We start from the raw sequence: 22,195 nt of genomic DNA on the forward strand, positions 1-22,195 counted from the left end.
TTCCTACCATTGCTTTGCTGATGACACCCAGCTATACCTGTCGTTCTCACCTGAAGATCACTCAATCTCTGCACGGATATCGCAGTGTCTCTCTGACATATCCTCATGGATGAAGGAGCATCACCTTCAATTAAATCTCTCAAAGACTGAACTTCTTATACCAGCAAAACCATCTTTTCAACACAACTTCTCTATAAGTATCGACTCTCTCTCTCTCTCACCGACAAAGGTTGCTAGGAACCTGGGTGTTCTGGTTGATGACCAACTCTCCTTCACGCACCATGTGGCCTCAGTTGCTCGGTCCTGCCGCTTTGCGCTCTATAACATCCGAAAAATTAGACCGTTCTTGACGCAACAGGCCACCCAACTCCTGGTGCAAGCGGTCGTCATCTCTTGCCTCGACTACTGCAATGCCCTGCTAACTGGCCTCCCGGCCTGTGTAGTAAAACCACTCCAGATGATCCAGAACGCAGCAGCACGTCTGGTCTTCAACCAGCCAAAACGGGCACATGTCACCCCGCTGCTCATTGAGCTCCATTGGCTACCAGTTGATGCTCGCATCAAATTCAAAGCGCTTACAATCGCCTACAAGGTGATGACAGAACAGCTCCTTCCTACCTGCACTCACTCCTGAAAGCTTACGCTACCTCCCGGCCGCTGCGCTCCTCCAATGAACGTCGCCTCGCTTTGGCAAACACTCACACAAAGCAATCCAGACTGTTCTCATACAGAGTTCCCCAATGGTGGAACAAACTACCTTCCACTACCAGATCAGGAGAATCAGGACTATCTTTAATAAACTCCTAAAGACAGAGGTCTTCAAAGACCACTTACTCTCCTAACACCTCTAACACACTAACTACTCTAACCTCATTTCCTTCGTCCCCTCCTTCACTCCTCTATCCTATTATTCCCCTTTGACCTCCTTTTATCCCTATCCAAAGATGTTTTACCTTTAAACTTATTTTACATTGTACTTGACTATTGTAAGTCGCTTTGGACAAAAGCGTCTGCCAAATGTAATGTAATGTAATGTAATGTCATTGACCTGAAGTTGATCTTAAAGAATGGTTAACTTATAGTACACACTTCTCACAACTTAAAACAACAACAAAGCTTTTATACATGTAAAAAAAAAAAGTAAAGTGTTTGAATTTGTACAACAGTCTGTGGTTTTCCTTAAAACTTGGCCTTTATTCCTTAACATTTTAATTATTTTTCATATTAAAGTGCATTTAAAAAAGCCTTAATAGTCTTTAATTTCTACTTTGCACCACAGGGTTCTACAGTTCTGCAGTAGTATAGAATAGTAAATTACTGTATGTACTGCACACCTACTGAGCAGTAAATGTTTTACAAACAGTCAATAACTGTCCCGGGACCTTCATAGTAACAATAAAACTCATGTTTTGCATCTGTAACTGGTATTTGTTAGGAAGTTTTGCATGAGGAACCCATATCACCTGTGATAGGAAGTCTGCACACATAGTATCGTGCACTCTGTGTGCAAATGTGACCACAGCATGAGATTATCTTCACTACTGTTATGGAATTCAGTCTTCATATCTGTAATTATGCAAAGCACTGGTCAATGTAAAACTGAAGCTCATTGACTCCAGTGGAAATATCCTCTTAGATGTGATGAATGTTCTTAGATTGGTCAGAGGGCAACAGTATTTAAGTCCCTCTCAGAATTCAGTCTTCAGCATCTGCTCCTGATCTGCTCAACAGGTAAGCCTAGAACTCTCTTCTTTCTGTTTCTCATTATTTAGTGACCATATCATTTTAGTTTTAATTTAGGAGAAGACTGGCTATTGAAGAACTGAATCTTCTCTATTTCATTTTGTTTAAATTGTGGGCTATGATCATGAATGAATCATATTTGATATAATAACTGTATATTTACACTTTAACAATGATGTCATAAAAGTGTCACTATTAGCCTTTGTTAAATTTGTTAAAGATTAATTACAGCTGTACATGTTATAATTTAAGTTCACATGTGTATCAGATGCACGGGTCAAACATGACCTGCATTCATTTCCCAGGTTATTTAATGCAGGCTACAAGGGATGCAGGAAATCAGTTTATTTTATTATTAGAAGTGCAAGTTTTCTTTACATATCTTGTTTGTGATCAACGCTGATCATTATTTTAATTTCACTTTTTCACTAATACTTTCTAAAAGAAAATAGTTTTTATGTCACTACATCTAATTAACACACGTTGTTTAAAATGACCCACATTCATTTTCTGTGTTAATTAATGTATGGCTGAGAATTTCTTTAGCACAAATCTTCATTTTTAACTTCCATTCATTATTATTACTGAACCTTTACCCCAAGGGGAATCAAACCCGGGCCATTGCGGCCCAATGCTCTACCGCCGAACTGGCTAGTGGATTGGGATGCTGCCACGCTAAGCACCCTTATAAGGGGCTGCAGAGAAAAATAATGTTAAAACTATTAATAACTGTACTGAGTTAGTTGTGTGACGGGAGCTGTACTGAGCTGTACAACTGTAATAAATCTTTAACAATGCGTCCTTCACCAGTAATTACACTACAGTAACTACACACTTACTACAGACACTGATTAGAAAGTGGGGCTCTATATTTATATAAATTACTACAGTATATAAACTGTACACTCTGAGTTTTACAGATTTGCACTTTTCATTATAAGAGTTTAAAAAAGTGGATCCATTATGATCCCATTCTAAACCTTCAAGTGAATTCAAATATTAGCTTTTTTTAATCAATACAATAATTTCATATCTGTTTCTGTTATTTTTGTTGTTTGTCTTTAGTTTTGTGTTTTAGTGAAGGTCTAGTGAAGATGGTGGTTGTGAAGATGATTCTAAAGTTAGTCCTGATCTCTGCACTTCTCGGGTTCTCCGTTGAGGTATGATTTTAATATTAAGTCTATTATTAATAATCTCATTGTTAGTTTGATCAGTTATACTTTATTTAAAGCTTAATTACTTGGAAAACACTCACAATCATGATAATGTGTTTATAAATCTATATTGAGTAATAATGAATAGCTTTGATCAGTAGCTTACAGTGATGTGAAAAACTGTTTGCCCTTCTTTTTTTGATTTCTTTTTTTGCATGTTTGTCACTCTTAAATGTTTCAGATTATCAAATAAATTGAAATATTAGTCAAAGACAACACAAGTTAACACAAAATGCAGATTTTTAATGGTTAAGGTTTTTATTATTTGTATTAAGTGAGAAATGGTAAATGTGGGTCGTGTCTAAACCGTGTGTGTAAACTTGATGTAGAAATACAGAAGCTTCTTCTTTATAAAGTAATAAAGTATAATAAAAATTAAGATTTGTGCTAAAGAAACCGTTAGCATAGAAAATTAATAAGGGGGTCATGTTTGACACATGTGTACATTAGAGGAGTAGTGATACAAAAAGGGCCTTTATTCAAACAGTAAAAAAGAAGTAAAAAAGGCTGTATAATGACCAACAACAAGTTACTTCAAGGAATACGTTGAATACTGAATATTTAAAGTTGTTATGCCTAAACTGTAATTCAATTTATGTGATCAGGTGAACAAAATATTTTTGTATTTTGTCTTTATTTTGAACTAATTAAACTAGAATATAGATGTGAATTTTTTTTTTGCATGTTTGTCACTCTTAAATGTTTCAGATTATCAAATAAAAACAAAATGCAGTTTTTAAATGAAGGTGAGAGAAATGGTAATTGTGGATCATGTCTGAACTGTGTGTTTCTTTATAAAGTAGTAAAGGATAATAAAAATGCAGATTTGTGTAAAAGAAACCTTCAGCCATACATTAATTGGCATAGAAAATGAATGCGGGTCATTTTTGACCCCTGTGTGCATTAGAGGAGTAGTGATACAAAAAGTAAGGATGTATGATGACCAAAACAAGTCAATTCATGGAATACATTGAATACTAAATAATTCAGTAATTTATTGCAGATATATAGAAAATTACATTTACAGGACACATTTCTGTTGTATTTTCTATAATCACTGTTGTTTTGTTATTTTTTACAGGTTGAAAGAGGTGATATTATCAGATATCCCGGACACTGTTATTTCTACAACCATTACGCCGTGTATGTCGGAGAAGGGCTAAATAATGCACTGCCTAATAAGACAGCAGTACAGGATACGTTTGAAATGACAAGTATGTGCATCAACCTGTTCAGTATACATGACAATAAATCATCTGTAATTCACAGTGTTATAATATTATGTCATCGGTTGTGGTTGTGGCTTGTGTTAACATTAAACATCGATGTTTAAACAACAAAGCAGCTGCAACACTGGTCTAGTTTGAAGTTGTAGAGAAAGCTGTAGCCAAACTGTTATTTGCTGAGCACTCAGTATCTCATACACTGTAAGCCTGGATACGCTGAATTAAATCAAATTAAATGGAACACTTTACAATAAGGGTACATTAATTGACAGTACTTATTACAGAATGTCTCAAATAATTAATTGACATTAGTTAAGACATTATCAATTATTACAGAATCATTTAATTAATGTCTCAAATAATGAATATGATCATATATAATATTACTAAGCATTAAAATATAGTACTGTTTAATAATGTCTTAACTAGTATCAATTTATGATTAATTCAGAGATTATTTTCTATTTAACAATGTTTATTACTGTCACAAGTACTGTTATTTGTGACCCTCATTGTGTTACTAATTAAATTCTGTGAGGATTTGAAGTTGTTATGCCTAAATTGTAAATCAATTTAATGTTTTAAGGTTTTTTCACATCAGTTACTTTCATTTCAAATGTTTTGGTCAGGTAAATAAAATACATATTTGTATTTAGTCTTTATTTTGAACTAATTAAACTAAAATACTTAAAATTCTATAGATTGAACATTATAGCACATAGTCTATGGAGAGTTTTACAGCCTCTGGCATTCTAATATATTTAACTTTTCATTAAACAGTCAATCAATCAACCTTTATTTTGACTCGGAAGTACATTGAAGTCAACTCTCATTTTCAATGTAGCCGAAAGTTTACAAAAACAGGGATTGACAATGAAAACTACTAACTATGAAAAAAAAATAAAATAAAATAACAATGAATAAAAGATAAAATAGATTTAAAAAATCAAGCTTGAGCTTTAACTGACAAGAAATTAAAATAAAGATAAGAAGAAGATAAAATAAAATAGAAAAACAAGCTAAAACAACTTTTACATAGTACAATAAATAATATTGATAATAATAATTATAAAAATAAATAAAAATTATAAAAATAGTACTAATAATAATAAGAAGAAGAATATATAGAAAACATGTAGAAAAGAATATAAAATAGAAAAAAGAAATTTAAATAAGTTAAACATAACAATACAAAACAATTAAAAATAAAATAATGAAAGAAATAAAAATAAATAAAGAAAGGAGAAACTAAAAGGAGAAACATACTTAATTAACTGAAGTTTAAACTAATTAGCTAAATAGCTGCTCATCTTCCACATTCAATGGATAAATTGTTTTTTTCAAGTTGTTTCTAGAACTGACAATTTACAGGATATTGTTTGTGTTTCCCAATCAGAAGAAAGCTGTGCTATATGCAATATAATGTGCATTTGATTTGTATTTGGAGTCGTATATTTCAAAATCTACTCCTTATTATTGGAAATCCAGCAGCTGGTGTAAAATAGTGCTGGTGTTCGGCAGTCATGTGCACAGAGTAGCAGTATGTGGATTGGTCTTGGGGGCCCGAGTAGAACAAAAGCTAAACAGGTGGTGATTATTGTTAAATCTTATCAGTCAAAGGTGATGTTTTTGTATCTCTAAATTTTGGGAGAAAACAAATGAAAGATTACATCTATAGAGTTTCTCTTAAAAATATTCTGATTTCTGTTAATGTGTGTGTGTGTGTGTGTGTGTGTGTGTTTGTGTAGGAGAAAATGGCTGTGTTTTTGGAAATCTAAGAGATCCCTATGAGGTCTTCAACTATATGGAAAATAGAACAAACGGCCCTGTAGTTAAGCCCAGATCATGGGATGAGATGGCGAGAAGTATTACAAATATGTATAAAAGATGTGGAACCTGGAAATTTTCAAACACATGTGAACACATCGCTACAAAGATACGTTATGGTGACGGCCATTCTGAGTGCAATCAGGTTTGTAACACTTTAGATTTTAGAGGAGAGCTAATTTATGGAAATAGTTTATTGTGAACAGATTGTGTAATTGTGATCTTGTTCTGTCTCCACAGTATAAAACCATAGCTCATCCACTTTGCTACGCTATTGAGAAAGGAAAAAGAAGAACCAGACCTGTTCAAACCGAGTGATGCAGACACCCGGCTGTTGTTTATCCTGCAGTTTAGCCTCACTTGTCTTTCTCTCCACTGTTAATTACATTTAAATAAACTTAACAGCATGCAATACGTCTCCTGTACTTCATTCAAATCATACAGCTACAACCGTAGCATCTAGTGTGAAGGGCAGTAAGGCACCACAGACTGCCAGCAGGGGGGCTGGTAGACACGGGGAAGAAATGACTGAGTTGGATCTCAATACTCCAAATCCCAGAATCCCTGTCGGTGATTAGCATCAAGCAGCTGCACCTGTACAGCACGCTATATAAACCTCAGTCAAACCAGACATCACTGTCGCACCTTTGTAGAGGGGTGACCAGTAACAGAGAGGAAAAGAAAATACGTTTTTTAAAAAAAGCAAAATGCTCAAAAAAAAAGCGAAGAGATCTGAAAAGAAAGCCACAAAAAAAAGAAAAAAAGATTTTGGTTGTGTTTTAGTTTGGTTTATTTGAAGCTGAAAGCTGTCTTTTGTTTGTACACACCATTTGCAGCGTTTTCTTCGTTCTGTTTCCCGCCTTTTTTCCTACACCTCTACACCTACCTTTTTTCCTACACTTCTAGTGAGTTTTTGTTCTCCAGTCTCCTTCGTGACACATTTCATACGACATTATTTCAAAACTATAAATAGAACTGACTGATCAATAATAGTACTATATCCATTTTAATTAAATAATAAATACACAAATATATATGTATTATATATGTATTACATATTATATATGTATTATATAAATCTTCCTATCTGCTCTGCACTTGGATCCAACACCTACCCCAACCATAACACCTAGCAATCTGTAATTTTCTCTAAAGTATTACAGTAATAGAACACAGCAACCGTCACTTTTATTGTACAAATGAAGGTTCAGAGGTAAAAAGAAGAAAAATCATTTTAGTTCTAATGAAACATGTTTGTAGGAGAGATGTATAAGTGTGAAGAACCTTACAAAAGATTAAACTGCTGGATTTTGTAGCATTTACACATAATAACTGAGTAAACAAATGGAAGGAGAATTGAGTAAAATCCACATGTTGTCTAACTTTCAGCACTAAAACAAACTTCAGAAAAAATAAGTTTTGATATAAAAATATTATAATTCTATAAAGAAGCTTTACAATAACCATAAAAGTTACACATATTTGGCGTATTTAACTGCTAATAAAGTACAACAAAACATCTAACCTCATTACATTCAACCCTGTCACTTTCAATCCCATCACATTCAACCTCATTACATTCACCCCCCATCACATTCATATCACTGACTACATATTCTCTACAGTCAGTAATAACTCTACCTTGATCACACACGTGCTGCTTGTACTTGAATAGCATATTGCAGGTAGGCAGCAGAGCAAAAGGCAGATCGCAGATGATTGTAACCAGTAATGATGCAGCACATATGCTACATAATGCAGAGTAAAAGTATTCTCATCCAAATATGTAGTTAAGTAAAAGTGTAAGGAAAAATAATACTCTAGTAGGTACAGATACAGTATTTAAGTACTAAAAACAGTAGTGTAGTAATTCTTTACTATTCATCTCTGTGTACAATCCAGTATCAGTATAATGACAGTAGAGATCATTTGGAATGAATTAAATTGAACCCTGGGCAGATAATGTAATCTCGATGGAACAGAAAAGTGCACATGGATTTCATGCTGTTGGCCAAAGATTACAGACCATTAGCCTCAACCTAAACAATAGAAGCAGCTCAGGAAGCCACACCTTCCTTTACAATGTGAAATTCTGAAAGCTGATATGAGATTGCATCATTAAAAAGTGCAGCATTCCTCAATTACTTGTATTGCTTGTACTTTTTACATGCCACAGATTTCTGTACTTCATTAAACTTGGCTTTCTCTTTAGGCGTTTTCTTTTTCAGAAGTGTGTGTGTGTGTGTGAATTCCTAGAAACTTGTCTGTCGAGTTTTTTTTAAAGCAAAGCGACCTCTCTCTCTCTCCCTCACTCTCTTTCTTTTCCCCCTCCCTCTACCAGTTTTTCCTGTATAAAGCTCTGAACTGCTGAACTCTTCAGCAGTTCTCTCAGAATGGAGTCTGTGCTGAGATATCTGGACTGGACGTCTGTGGGCTTGGCCCTGCTGGGTGGTCTTCTCTCTCTGGTTCTGCTGGAGATTTTCAGGTTAAACTCCTCCAGGAGACGCTTCCCCCCCGGACCCAAACCTCTACCCTTTGTGGGAAACCTGATGCAGCTCTTTCAGAACCCAATGGACCTCGTCAGATCGGTCAGTTTCCTGTTTTTCTATGGAGCAGTGCATAACTGTGTATATCGTCAGTGTCCAATGAAAAACATGTATCTTCAAACAGCAACTTTCCAGGAGAGAGATGAAACCATCAGGTAATTTTGGAGAATTTATTTTTGGTCCATTCATCAAGAAGATTTGATACAGAGTAAGGGACAGTCTTTGTGTTCAAATTATTTAGCAAATTAAACTCTACAAAAAATGGAGATACTTGTTTTTCCACTGAACAGCGATGATATGCATGTCAGGAAAACAGCTCCTTCCTACAGGGGCATGTTTACTCTTGCTGTAAGTTTGTAACTCTTGTCACGTGTTCCACTGGAACGCTGCCAGATACTCTTCCAAGAATTACGTAACTATTCCACGCATGCTTCATGCCTTGGATTTGCAGACACCAGCAACAATGTTTATACTGATATTGATCAGATGTCTAAGATTGCTAATCTGAAGGTGCACCTCGCAAGCTAATTGTTTGTACACCACTGCTTTTTACCCACACACAAGGACACAGAGCCAGTGCGCAGTCACCGGAAAAAATACAATCACAACTATAAACTCCAGGGAGCACACAAAGTGCACACATGTGACTTTGTGTGTCATTTCATCAAAAAAATATATTAATATTGACTTACATTAGTTTGTTCTATCACAAACAATAAAAAAAATATTTTTTTTGTATAGTGACAGATTTCTTCTGTGTATTTGGAGAGGTTGGGGACACTCTGGAGAGGTTTTGAACCGTTTGAAGATGCCTAGTGGACATCTAATATAATGCTCTGTAGCTTATCAATGCTTTCTTGTATCTTTTTTAATGTTTTGTAATTTGTTTGTCAAGACCCTACTGAATCAGGAAATGTAGAGCGTGACAGGTAACATTTATACACACATTGTAAAAACTGAAAATAATAGCAGTTTTTTTTATTTTTTATTTTTTTACATTTTCTTCTGCATTTGATGTTCTCAAATGGAACCTAAGTAATGGATATAAAAGTCTAAAAGGGAATTATTGTTTTGATCCAATTGTCTACTTTAAGCCCTGAATGGTCATTGTGCTATAAGTAAAACTTAAGATATAGAGTAGTAGTGCAAATCAGCTAAAAAAATTGCATAAAATTGAATCTGCGATAAAAGGTTAAAGGGAATGTGGGGGCAATTGACACACTGACTGATTTATTGCATGTTGAGCCAAAAATACAACCATGATTAATTAAGAGAATTAGTACATGTCGTTTTCATGTTTCAAGTCGTGCAAGGAGTACTTTCCTCGTCATTACGATAGCAAAGACACACTGACACTTCCAAAATCTGTCAGGGATGCAGCAGGGAGGGCACAGAAGACAGGACAAAAACGTGACAAATTCAAGCTGCACAGTGTCTATAGACTAGGCTTAATCCCTGTCTTGGAAACTGCCCCTTATAATTTTGAGGAAATTATCTTATTCAAGTCTTTGCCAACCCTGTTCTTAATAAGGTTCCATATTTCCAGTTCTCCTCCAAACCTTAGTTTAACTAATCAGTCCTTAATTTTTAGGCATTTTAAATATTCATTTAGATATTTCCATAGAGATATTAAGCTATTTAAACATATCCAGGAGTTCCCTGTTCACGCAATCATCTTCGGATAACTCCGCCCCTCTAAGGAAGTAATATTTGACATCAGTGAAATCACAACCTTCATACTATTGTTTTATATTCAAAGGGACTAAGGACCCTTGCTGCTGTTCATGTTTATCAATAATTGATATTAATTTCCCTCTTAATATTTCTCATATTGTCTGCATACTTAGTTGGGTGTAAAGCTTAAACTGTTCACTGTGATGTGGTAAAATTTTGATACAACCCAAAGTCATACAAGGAAATGAAATAAAAATAAATAAAAATGATTAAGCTTTGTAAATATGTTTTCTATTCAAACTTAAGTCTTATATTCGCTATGAAGCCTGATCAGTTCAGTTTGGTGGTGTTTTAAGATCTACAGAATTCGCTTAATGTGTTTTAAAGCATAATTTGTGTGTGTTGTTGTACAATGAATAGCTCTACAGTATTTGAGTAATGTTCTAATCCATATTATGGCAAGATTTATAGTTCTTGACTATGACTATGAAGGGGAAAAAATACTGGAAGACCTGATGGTCAGTCAATTTGAAAAAAAGTACGAAGTTCTACACTCAAGTGAAAGACCATCAAAAACATTATGATGAAACTGGCAGTCATCAGGATTTTTTGTTCAGTCTTAGGTCATATATTTGCTATGAAACCTTTGATCAGTTCAGTCTAGTGGTGTTTTAAGATTTACAAAATTTGCTTAATGGACAAACTTTTCCTATAGTAAAGGTTTCATGTCTCTTTCAGATGGAGACCTATGGTGAGATGTCCTGTCTATACCTGGGTGGAAGACCAATAATTGTGCTAAATAAGATGGAGATTGTGAAGGAGGCTTTCGTTCATAATGGATCTGTGTTTTCTGGAAGACCACATGTGCCAATAATGGACTGGATCACTGAAGGGTTGGGTCAGTAAAAAATGAATCAGTATCTTCTCTTACAATAAACATTCTTAAGTCTCTACCACTCTGTAAAATCCTACATATGTCTCTATATCTCCATCCTCTTCTGCTTTTCTCAGGTATTGTGATGGCCCCTTATGGTAATGCTTGGAAACAGCAGCGCCGGTTTGCTCTGCACACTCTGCGTGATTTTGGTCTGGGGAAGAAAAGTGTGGAGGAGCGCGTGGCTGAGGAGGCACGATACCTTGTTGAAGAGATGCTAAAGCATGAAGGTAGTTTAAGATTAGCTATTGTGATACATTCCTGTGGATAGGGGATTAATTTTTAACAGGAGAAATTTTTAAAAATATTTTTAGATTCTTCAAAGTAGCACCTATTGCTTAGATGACAGCGTTGCAGATCCTGGCATTATTTTCTCAGTCAGCTTTATGAGGTAGAGTCAACTGGAATGGCTTTTTAGTTAACTAATAAAAACTAAACGAAAATGTCGAAGACTGACAAATGGGGAAATTATTTGTAATAAATAATATTTTTGAGCAGTAAATGGAGAACTATGACTGACTATGACTATAACATTATGACTGGTTCCCCTAAACCCCTTTACTCACTCATTCATACAGCGGATCTTCTCCCACGCAAAATATGAGGAATAAAAACATTTTGTGGCATATTACTCGTCACCAAGATATTTAGAAAGGTAAGCTGGTTCAGATTTCTGGAGGCAGATAACCCGTGTAACATGGCTTGTTTAATATGTCTTCGGTTTAGTTTTAGCGATGTTTAATGCCTAAAAGGGTGACGAGCTAGCTAAAATACTATTGTTACCTGGGGAAGTACTAAAGATAATGACGAGCTAGCTAACCTTAGCGACAAGCTAGCTAACCTTAGTGACAAGCTAGCTAACCTTAGCGACAAGCTAGCTAACCTTAGTGACGAGCTAGCTAAAATACTAATGTTACCTGGAAGAGTACTAAAGCTAATGACGAACTAGCTAACCTTAGTGACAAGCTAGCTAACCTTAGCGACAAGCTAGCTAACCTTAGTGACAAGCTAGCTAAAATACTAATGTTACCTGGAAGAGTACCAAAGCTAATGACGAGCTAGCTAACCTTAGTGACAAGCTAGCTAAAATACTAATGTTACCTGGAAGAGTACTAAAGCTAATGACGAGCTAGCTAACCTTAGCGACAAGCTAGCTAACCTTAGTGATGAGCTAGCTAACCTTAGTGACAAGCTAGCTAAAATACTAATGTTACATGGGAGAGTAGAAAGCTAATGACGAGCTAGCTAACCTTAGTGACAAGCTAGCTAAACTTAGCGACAAGCTAGCTAACCTTAGTGACGAGCTAGCTAACCTTAGTTATGAGCTAGTTAACCTTAGTGACGAGCTAGCTAAAATACTAATGTTACGTGGGAGAGTAGTAAATCTAATGACAAGCTAACTAACCTTAGCGACAAGCTAGCTAACATTAGTGATGAGCTAGCTGAAATACTAATGTTATCTGGGAGAGTACTAAAGCTAATGACGAGCTAGCTAACCTTAGCGACAAGCTAGCTAACCTAAGTGACGAGCTAGCTAAAATACTAATGTTACCTGGGAGAGTACTAAAGCTAATGACGAGCTAATTAACCTTAGCGACAAGCTAGCTAACATTAGTGACGAGCTAGCTAACCTCAGCGACAAGCTAGCTAACCTTAGTGATGAGCTAGCTAACCTTAGTGACAAGCTAGCTAACCTTAGTGATGAGCTAGCTTAAATACTAATGTTACGTGGGAGAGTACAAGCTAGTCAACCTTAGTAACAAGTTGTTTGAGGGCAAATTGTGATCGGTTTTTATATTTTATAATAAAAATAAATACAATTTGATTCAGTTGACTTCATGTGGTGACTTCTGATTAAGTTTGAGAAGAGACAGATTAAGAATAATATTGATAAATAGGAAAGATACTTTAATGTTTTTATTTTTAAATCCTAATTTGTTTTTAGGCTCATTTTTTTCCAGTTTTGGTCTTGACTCAGACTCTAGCGGTCACCAGTAAACTCATCGAAAAGCAGCTCTTCCTGTCTTTTTCCTAACGCTCAATGTTACTGGACTGCATGAGTTTTAAATACACTTGTTAAATAATGTAAGTGCAGTCTACTGAAAGCCAGTAATATTACTATAAATCTCTATTTCAGTAAGTGTGTAATTTGAGAAACTTGGCTTTATTTGTATCATCTTTACAGTTCACTAGTTTTAGCAGTAATAAATCGTACAAATTTACATTTAAAAATAGTAACACAATGTAAATTTACATTTAAAATAGTAACACAATAAAAATACATAATACACACAATTTATTTGACTAAAAGATATTAGACTAAAACTAGACTAAAATGTTGACTAAAAGACACACCAACTAAATCCAGCTGTGCGATCTGCAATTGATTAAAAAAATAGGGCTCTAAATGTGTCTGAGAGCATCAGTTTTTATTTTTTTTGTGTAATGTTCTATTTCATATTATAGCAAGAACTACTTAACTACATAAGGACAAAATACTTTCACAAACTTAAAAAAGTTTAAAAGTATTCTCAAGTGATTTTATTCATAGTCTGGTTGGAACTGTCTCTATAAAATACAAAAAGTGTTCTGTCAGTGTATTCTTTCTAATCTAGTCTATGCCTTTTCCACTTGTCTTGAAGGGAAGGCTTTTTTTCCTATCCATCCTATTATGAACTCAGTCTCCAACATCATCTGCTCCATCGTCTTTGGAGACCGCTTTGATTATGAAGACAAGCGCTTCGCTCATCTGCTGAAACTTATAAATGAGAACATTTGGCTTGCTGGATCAATGGTAGCACAGGTAACAACCAACAAGATCTCAGCTGCTAAGCATTCAGCTATTTAATATAATGTTGACTAGACCTTTCATGGACTTCGTATCTTTTAAATATGACACCTTAAAGCATAAATTAACGTAACTGTTAATTAGTAATAAATTAACTTTTATTGTATTAATTGTGGAGAATTTCTATTGGTCCATTCATCACAAAATTAACTAGAAATGTGGATTTTTTTTGGTCCTGTAGGTCTTCAACTTGGTTCCCTTCATAAAACACTTTCCGGGGCCTCACCAGAAGATCTGGAGAAATGCCTGTTCTTTGAAAGGCTTCATTCGTGAGGTTGTAGAGGAACACAGGAAGACTCTGGACCCAGAAAACCTGCGGGACTTCATTGATGCCTACCTGGTGGAGATGACCAAGGTGAAAACATTAGGACAAAATATTATCAGAAATCAAATGCAGAGAAAAATAAAACATATAAGGATCGTCGATGGCAATAATATGCATATATTTACAATACTTGTGCTGGGCACAAGTGAAATTTGGCCACTCCCCAAGGTGATTTTTTGAGACCACGTGCCTGGAGTGGTGGGCAGCTGTTGCAGTTAAGGTTAAGGACCTTGCTCAGAGGCCCTCCAAACATAGCTAGGTATCAAAACCACATACTTGTCATGAAAGGAATTTCTCAGATAAAAGTTTCTTTGCTAATCTATACAAATAAGAATTCATTCAGAATGGAATTAAGAATGCTAAATAGTAATTCGCTACTAAAAGGCACATGTAGTTTAAGACTAAGTTTAATGTTCGCTTAGGATTCTGACTCTGTTCTCTATAGTGATTGGTCTCTATGTGTTTGCACACTTCAATCCATCACATATCTTCAGTTGTAGCTTCTGAACAAGCAATTTGTTGTATCTTGTAAGTGGAAAGTGCTAATGCATTAAGCATTAATGACTGAACAAGAATCTTTTTAAAGGGTAATTATGCCGCCTGATTTTATCTCAATCAAATTTAACAAATGGTACAAAATGGGAGAAGTATTTTGGGAAAGGCAATGGGTGATGTTTGGGTTTGGAGGCAGGGCAGAAGGGAGAGCTGATTGGGCTGAGCAGTGTGCCTCTGATAGTGGCAAGATGCAGAAGGTTGGTCTTCAACAGGGGCCGCGTTAAAGTGCAAGTAGCAAGCCATGAGTCATTTAGCGTTTTCTAAACATCCTCTTCTTGTTTTGAGCAGCAAGAGGCAAAGGAAGAATCTACATTCCATGAAGAGAACATGATTATATCCACCTCTGACCTTTTTCTTGCCGGGACCGACACCACAGCTACCACTCTTAGATGGGGCCTCATTTACATAATGGACCACCCTGATGTGCAAGGTACTGTTACAGATCCACAATAATCAATATTATAATAGAAAAGTGAACAGTGGATAGAAAAATGTTTTTTTAGCACAGTTTAAATGGCGAGAAATACTTTCCAGAACAGTGTGGACTGTGGGGAACATACTCTAGAACAGTATTATGTTCTAGTTCTAAAACAGTTCTAAATTGTGGAGAAATCACCTCCAACCCCCCAAAAAATAAAAAGGTTCCTCAATGTCAAACATCCTAGAACAGTGTACATGGTTGAGAGTATTCCAGAAGTATGTAAACAAAAAGACATAATTATAGAAAACATTGTAGAATAATGTAAATGGTTGGGTGAACCAGTCTAAAATGGTATAGACAATATAGAGACAATAAAGAATACTGTGAATGTTGAAGAAGACATTGTAGAACAGTGTGAATGGTGGAGGGGAAATTGTAGAACAGTGTGAATGCTGAAGAGAACAATGTGATAGGTGGAGGTAAAATTCTAGAACAGTGTGAATGCTAGAACAGAGTTGTTGGTGAGGTATATATTCTAGAACAGAGTTGTTGGTGAGTTAAATATTCTAGAACAGAGTTGATGGTGAGGTATATATTCTAGAACAGAGTTGTTGGTGAGGTATATATTCTAGAACAGAGTTGTTGGTGAGGTAAATATTCTAGAACAGTGTCGATGGTGAGGTAATATTCTAGAACAGAGTTGTTGGTGAGGTAAATATTCTAGAACAGTGTCGATGGTGAGGTAAATATTCTAGAACAGAGTTGTTGGTGAGGTAAATATTCTAGAACAGAGTTGTTGGTGAGGTAAATATTCTAGAACAGAGTTGATGGTGAGGTAAATATTCTAGAACAGAGTAATTGGTGAGGTAAATATTCTAGAACAGAGTTGTTGGTGAGGTAAATATTCTAGAACAGAGTAATTGGTGAGGTAAATATTCTAGAACAGAGTTGATGGTGAGGTAAATATTCTAGAACAGAGTAATTGGTGAGGTAAATATTCTAGAACAGAGTTGTTGGTGAGTTAAATATTCTAGAACAGAGTTGATGGTGAGGTATATATTCTAGAACAGAGTTGTTGGTGAGGTATATATTCTAGAACAGAGTCGATGGTGAGGTAAATATTCTAGAACAGTGTCGATGGTGAGGTAATAATCTAGAACAGAGTTGTTGGTGAGGTAAATATTCTAGAACAGTGTCGATGGTGAGATAAATATTCTATAACAGAGTTGTTGGTGTGTTAAATATTCTAGAACAGTGTCGATGGTGAGGTAAATATTCTAGAACAGAGTTGATGGTGAGGTATATATTCTAAAACAGAGTTGTTGGTGAGGTAAATATTCTAGAACAGAGTTGTTGGTGAGGTAAATATTCTAGAACAGAGTTGTTTGTGAGGTAAATATTCTAGAACAGTGTTGATGGTGAGTCAAATATTCTAGAACAGAGTTGTTGGTGAGGTAAATATTCTAGAACAGAGTTGTTGGTGAGTTAAATATTCTAGAACAGAGTTGATGGTGAGGTATATATTCTAAAACAGAGTTGTTGGTGAGGTAAATATTCTAGAACAGAGTTGTTGGTGAGGTAAATATTCTAGAACAGAGTTGTTGGTGAGTTAAATATTCTAGAACAGAGTTGATGGTGAGGTATATATTCTAAAACAGAGTTGTTGGTGAGGTAAATATTCTAGAACAGAGTTGATGGTGAGGTAAATATTCTAGAACAGAGTAATTGGTGAGGTAAATATTCTAGAACAGAGTTGATGGTGAAGTAAATATTCTATAACAGAGTAATTGGTGAGGTAAATATTCTAGAACAGAGTTGTTGGTGAGGTAAATATTCTAGAACAGAGTTGTTGGTGAGGTAAATATTCTAGAACAGAGTTGTTGGTGAGGTAAATATTCTAGAACAGTGTCGATGGTGAGGTAAATATTCTAGAACAGAGTTGTTGGTGAGGTAAATATTGTAGAACAGAGTTGTTGGTGAGTTAAATATTCTAGAACAGAGTTGATGGTGAGGTATATATTCTAAAACAGAGTTGTTGGTTAGGTAAATATTCTAGAACAGAGTTGTTGGTGAGGTAAATATTCTAGAACAGAGTTGTTTGTGAGGTAAATATTCTAGAACAGTGTTGATGGTGAGTCAAATATTCTAGAACAGAGTTGTTGGTGAGGTAAATATTCTAGAACAGAGTTGTTGGTGAGTTAAATATTCTAGAACAGAGTTGATGGTGAGGTATATATTCTAAAACAGAGTTGTTGGTGAGGTAAATATTCTAGAACAGAGTTGTTGGTGAGGTAAATATTCTAGAACAGAGTTGTTTGTGAGGTAAATATTCTAGAACAGTGTTGATGGTGAGTCAAATATTCTAGAACAGAGTTGTTGGTGAGGTAAATATTCTAGAACAGAGTTGTTGGTGAGTTAAATATTCTAGAACAGAGTTGATGGTGAGGTAAATATTCTATAACAGAGTAATTGGTGAGTTAAATATTCTAGAACAGAGTTGTTGGTGAGGTAAATATTCTAGAACAGAGTTGTTGGTGAGGTAAATATTCTAGAACAGAGTTGTTGGTGAGGTAAATATTCTAGAACAGAGTTGTTGGTGAGGTAAATATTCTAGAACAGTGTTGATGGTGAGTTAAATATTCTGGAACAGTGTTGATGGTGAGGTAAATATTCTAGAACAGAGTTGTTGGTGAGGTGAATATTCTAGAACAGTGTCGATGGTGAGGTAAATATTCTAGAACAGAGTGAACTGTACAGGTCTTATTCTAAAATACTGTGAATGTTGAAGATGTTCAAGAATAGAGCGGATGGTGAGGTAAATATTCTAGAACAGAGTTGATGGTGAGGTAAATATTCTAGATCAGAGTGAAGAGTACAGCTAATATTCTAAAATACTGTGAACGTTGAAGATGTTCTGGAACAGTGTGCATGCTTAGGAAAACATTGTAGAAGAGACTTAAGGGCAAGGATACATTCTAGAAAAGTGTGAATGCTAAGGAAAACATTCCAGAACTATGGCAATGCTGAGAAAACAGTGTTGTAGAACAGTGTGGATGGTTAGGAAAACATTGTTGAACAGTGTGAATGATGAGGATAGTATTATAGAATAGTGTGCATAGCAGGGAAGACATTCTAGAAGGGTGAGTTAAGGAAAGTTAAATATTCTAGAACAGATAATATTTTAAAATATGGTAAATGTTAAAAACGACGTTCTAGAACAGGATGAACAGTGATGAAAACATTACAGATTAGTATGAATGCTAAGAAAAAAATATTGTAAAATAGTGAGAATGGTAGTGAAAGCATTCTAGAACTATATAAATGGTAGTGAGAGCAATCAGTGTGAGTAATGAGAAGAACATTGATTATCATTGAAAAAGATCATTGATCTTTTAACTGCATTTTAACAAGTACAAATGACGAAGCTGGCACTATTTCTGCTCATGCTATAACTATATCATGTTCTCTTATGTTTGTGTTCCTGGTTTTCCACGTCTCAGAGCGCTGTCACGAGGAGATAGTTCAGGTGCTGGGTTTTGATCGTTCTCCCTGCATGGACGATCGTGCACAGCTCCCCTACACTCACGCCACTGTTCAGGAAATTCTGCGCTGTTCCAACATCTCCCCTTTTGGTGTAGTCCATGAGACCACACAACCAACACAGCTGCATGGATACCACATCCCAGCGGTACTGATGAAGAATTGTAGTTTAATGTTATAAGAGAGTTATAAATGTAGATTAATTGACTGACTAATTGTGTGGAGTGTTTTTTTCTCTCCCATGGCAGGGAACACAGGTTTTGGCTAATTCTACAGCCATCATGAGTGACAGAAACCACTGTAAGCACCCAGATGTGTTTAACCCGGAGAACTTCCTAGATGAGAAAGGACAGTTCTGTAAAAATGACTTCTTTCTGCCATTTTCTATGGGTGAGTGTCTGCAGTGCGTAAACAAGGATACATCTTCCCTAGTCATTATAGGCATTTGCATGGGAAAATTAACCAACATTAAGTTACACTTTGTAGTACAGTAAACGTTAACTTGCTCTTATGACCTACAACACTGTAACCAGGCAGGTAAAAAATATATAAAGGTAGCACTGGTGGGCAAGACTCCACACTGATGGCAAGTGAAGGTTGGGGGGGCACATCTATTATGCGAATAAATTATGCCAGGAGCCAATACAAGATTTACTCGAAATTAGATGTGTTCAGGTAAATTTCTGGTGTATTGCTATCTTGGCAAAGGAAAACACAGGTACGCCACTGACTGAAGTGAACCTAGGCAGAAATCTTCAGTCAGATGATTATTGCTATCTTGGCAGTGAATTGTGCATGCAACACACATGTCGTGCATACATGTACACACGGCAGCACCAGACTACAACATAAGATAAAATAACAACAAACTTTAGGTCATTGTCAAATTAATTTTGTTAGTGTTAAATTACCTTCTTGCGCACCTTTAAAGCAGTCTGCCAAATTCAGATCGCAAATGGCTCTTAAAGGGAATGTGGGGGCAAGTGACACGCTGATTGGTTTACTTCACGTTACACCTTAATCACCCCATGATTAATTAAGAGGATTAGTACATGCCTTTTGTGCGTTTCCAGCCATGCAAGGTGTACTTTTCCTGATGTTACAATAGCAAAGACACTCTGATATGCCCTAAATCATGCTGCGCAGTGCATGGGTAATGGCTTGCCTTCACGTAACTAAAATAGGTCCCTAAATATGACAGTTTCTCCCATGTCTGGGATAAGATAGCTAAGCCAGCTAAAAGGCTAAATACCACAGTACAGAACGTGTTCCAAATAAATGAGGCTCAGATTACTTAAGTTTGCAAGAAAGGAGAGAGGACTGCTCTGATTAAAACAGACTCTGGTTTGTTTGCACTTTTAGTGTGGTTCATTTCTGCAGGTGTGAAATCAGTAATCGCATGCCAAGACCGATTTACACTGCACAGATATAGATGCTGGACCTTCTTGCTGTATTTATGTTCTTGCTCATGTGCCAGACAGCTCTAACCAATCAGAGGAGCAAACCAAGGAATGCTCCAGATAAAATCAAACTCATCAACTGATTCAGACCAGAGAAATTACAAGTGTAAAAACGCCCTTAGTGATGTTTTTGGGCACAAATTTTAGACGTGCAGGTTCGTCCAGGTTAGTTTGAATATAACTTTGTTAAAATTGCTATTAAAATTGTGCCTGTATTTTTTCCCCACCCATTAGTACATGCCTAGCCTAGTATTATCTTAAATGTAATCGAATAATTGACCTATTTTTGGCCATGTACACGATTAGATTAGCTGCTGAGACAAGGTTCTTATCAAGTTCTTATGAGGGTTTGAAATTTGCATCACCTGGACTTTCTTAATGAATTCTGTGAACAAGCCACATCTTTAACAAGCTAAGAAAGTGTGTGTATATTTATATATATATTACTGCAGGTCCGAGGGTGTGTCTGGGTGAGAGTCTGGCGAGGACAGAGCTCTTCATCTTCTTCACCTCTCTGATCCAGCGGCTGAAGTTCTCATGGCCTCCTGGAGAACCTCGTCCAAACATGGACGGCGTCTTGGGCATGATCCGCTCTCCGTTCCCCTATAATACAATCTGCAGCAGCAGGGAGACCACCCACTGAATTAGACCACCAAGACCAGCTTCTGTATGAGAGAGAGCAGCACCATTCCTGAAGAACATTATCAGATTTATATTTAAATATTAAAATTAAATCTTAACAGTAGTTTATTCCCACTCGACCCTCTCTTCCAGTCTGAGCAACCGGAACTGGCAAGCTGGTGAGCCAACTAGCAAGCTCTCCAAATTTTCACTATGGGTGCATCCCAATTGAATACTAATTATAAATTTCTTTCATCTATGCCCATCCTTTATTTGTATATTTTATAAAACTACATCAATTACTAACTTAACATATACACTAATTACAATATGTATAGTAAATAATACATTTTCAAGTGTATTAAGATATTTTTATATGTCTTTCTATTAAAGCATGTGTTCTCTCTATTATTGGTGCTGTCATTAATACAAATATACACAAAATGACAGGATTTTTTTATTTTTATTTTTTTATTTGTATAATCAGCCACACCTGTTGACAGTTAGCATCTAAATATTGTTCTTATTTAAAGCTCTTGGGAACCAAAAAGTTTTCTTCATTAAACAAAAGTTTCCTTTTTGTTTCCTATTGCCTCCTGACATCCTTTACCTTTTTTGCATAAAGTTATCCACACCAAAAAATAATGTTGTGTATTAAAAGGGTGTAAAATGTTAATTAATTTTATTAATGAATTATATTTTATAGAAGGGGTTTAGGGAAAAAATAATAATTTTAATTTTAAGTGACAAAAAATGTTTCTAACATGTTGGTTTTATATGTGTATTGGATTTTAATGTGGAAAAAAATGATCACTTGGTTTTAAAATGAAATGATGACAATAAAACTTTTTCAAAAGAAAAATACAAGTGGTTTTAAGAAAATAGTAATGTTTTTTAGTGTCAAATATGAATGTGAATTTCAATTTGATATGAAATGACAATATGAATGTCAATTTACATGTTTTTTTAAATAGATGTGCTGCTTTTAATGTGAAAAAACAATTGATTACTTGTTTTTTGAAAGTCTAAAAATGAAATGGTGACAAAACTTTTGTTCAGAAGAGACATTTGTGCAAGTTGCCGTTTTATTTACAGCAAAGCCTTATTGGCTGAGAACTGCAGCGCAGTAACTTTGCAGCGTTTATACTGCCAATATTTTACGGTTCATTTACAGTCATTCTATACAAAGTATGTCTATAATTTTACACTATTTACTGGAAACTAAATGTCCTGGACATTTCTAACATAACATGATTATTGT

General features: G+C 35.5%; 1 protein-coding gene across 1 annotated transcript; it reads left to right on the top strand.

The window, feature by feature from the left end:
• Positions 1-8,403: 8,403 nt before the first annotated feature.
• On the top strand, positions 8,404-20,980 carry LOC125780536 (cytochrome P450 2B4-like). Its single transcript, XM_049462748.1, has 9 exons — positions 8,404-8,598; positions 10,969-11,128; positions 11,242-11,394; positions 13,807-13,967; positions 14,194-14,367; positions 15,181-15,322; positions 18,814-19,001; positions 19,102-19,243; positions 20,766-20,980. Exons 1-9 carry the CDS (start codon positions 8,404-8,406, stop codon positions 20,954-20,956), a joined length of 1,506 nt encoding a protein of 501 aa, XP_049318705.1. The 3' UTR covers positions 20,957-20,980.
• Positions 20,981-22,195: the final 1,215 nt, after the last annotated feature.

This window comes from Astyanax mexicanus, chromosome 13 (assembly GCF_023375975.1).
Source record: "Astyanax mexicanus isolate ESR-SI-001 chromosome 13, AstMex3_surface, whole genome shotgun sequence".
Classification (NCBI taxonomy): domain Eukaryota; kingdom Metazoa; phylum Chordata; class Actinopteri; order Characiformes; family Acestrorhamphidae; genus Astyanax; species Astyanax mexicanus.

Excerpts from the sequence above, each read along its gene's own strand:
- LOC125780536 (XM_049462748.1), top strand. The coding sequence starts at position 8,404 with ATGGAGTCTGTGCTGAGATATCTGGACTGGACGTCTGTGGGCTTGGCC. Across the intron at positions 11,129-11,241 it reads CTGGATCACTGAAGGGTTGG|GTATTGTGATGGCCCCTTAT; the intron begins GTCAGTAAAAAA and ends TGCTTTTCTCAG. Across the intron at positions 11,395-13,806 it reads AGAGATGCTAAAGCATGAAG|GGAAGGCTTTTTTTCCTATC; the intron begins GTAGTTTAAGAT and ends CTTGTCTTGAAG.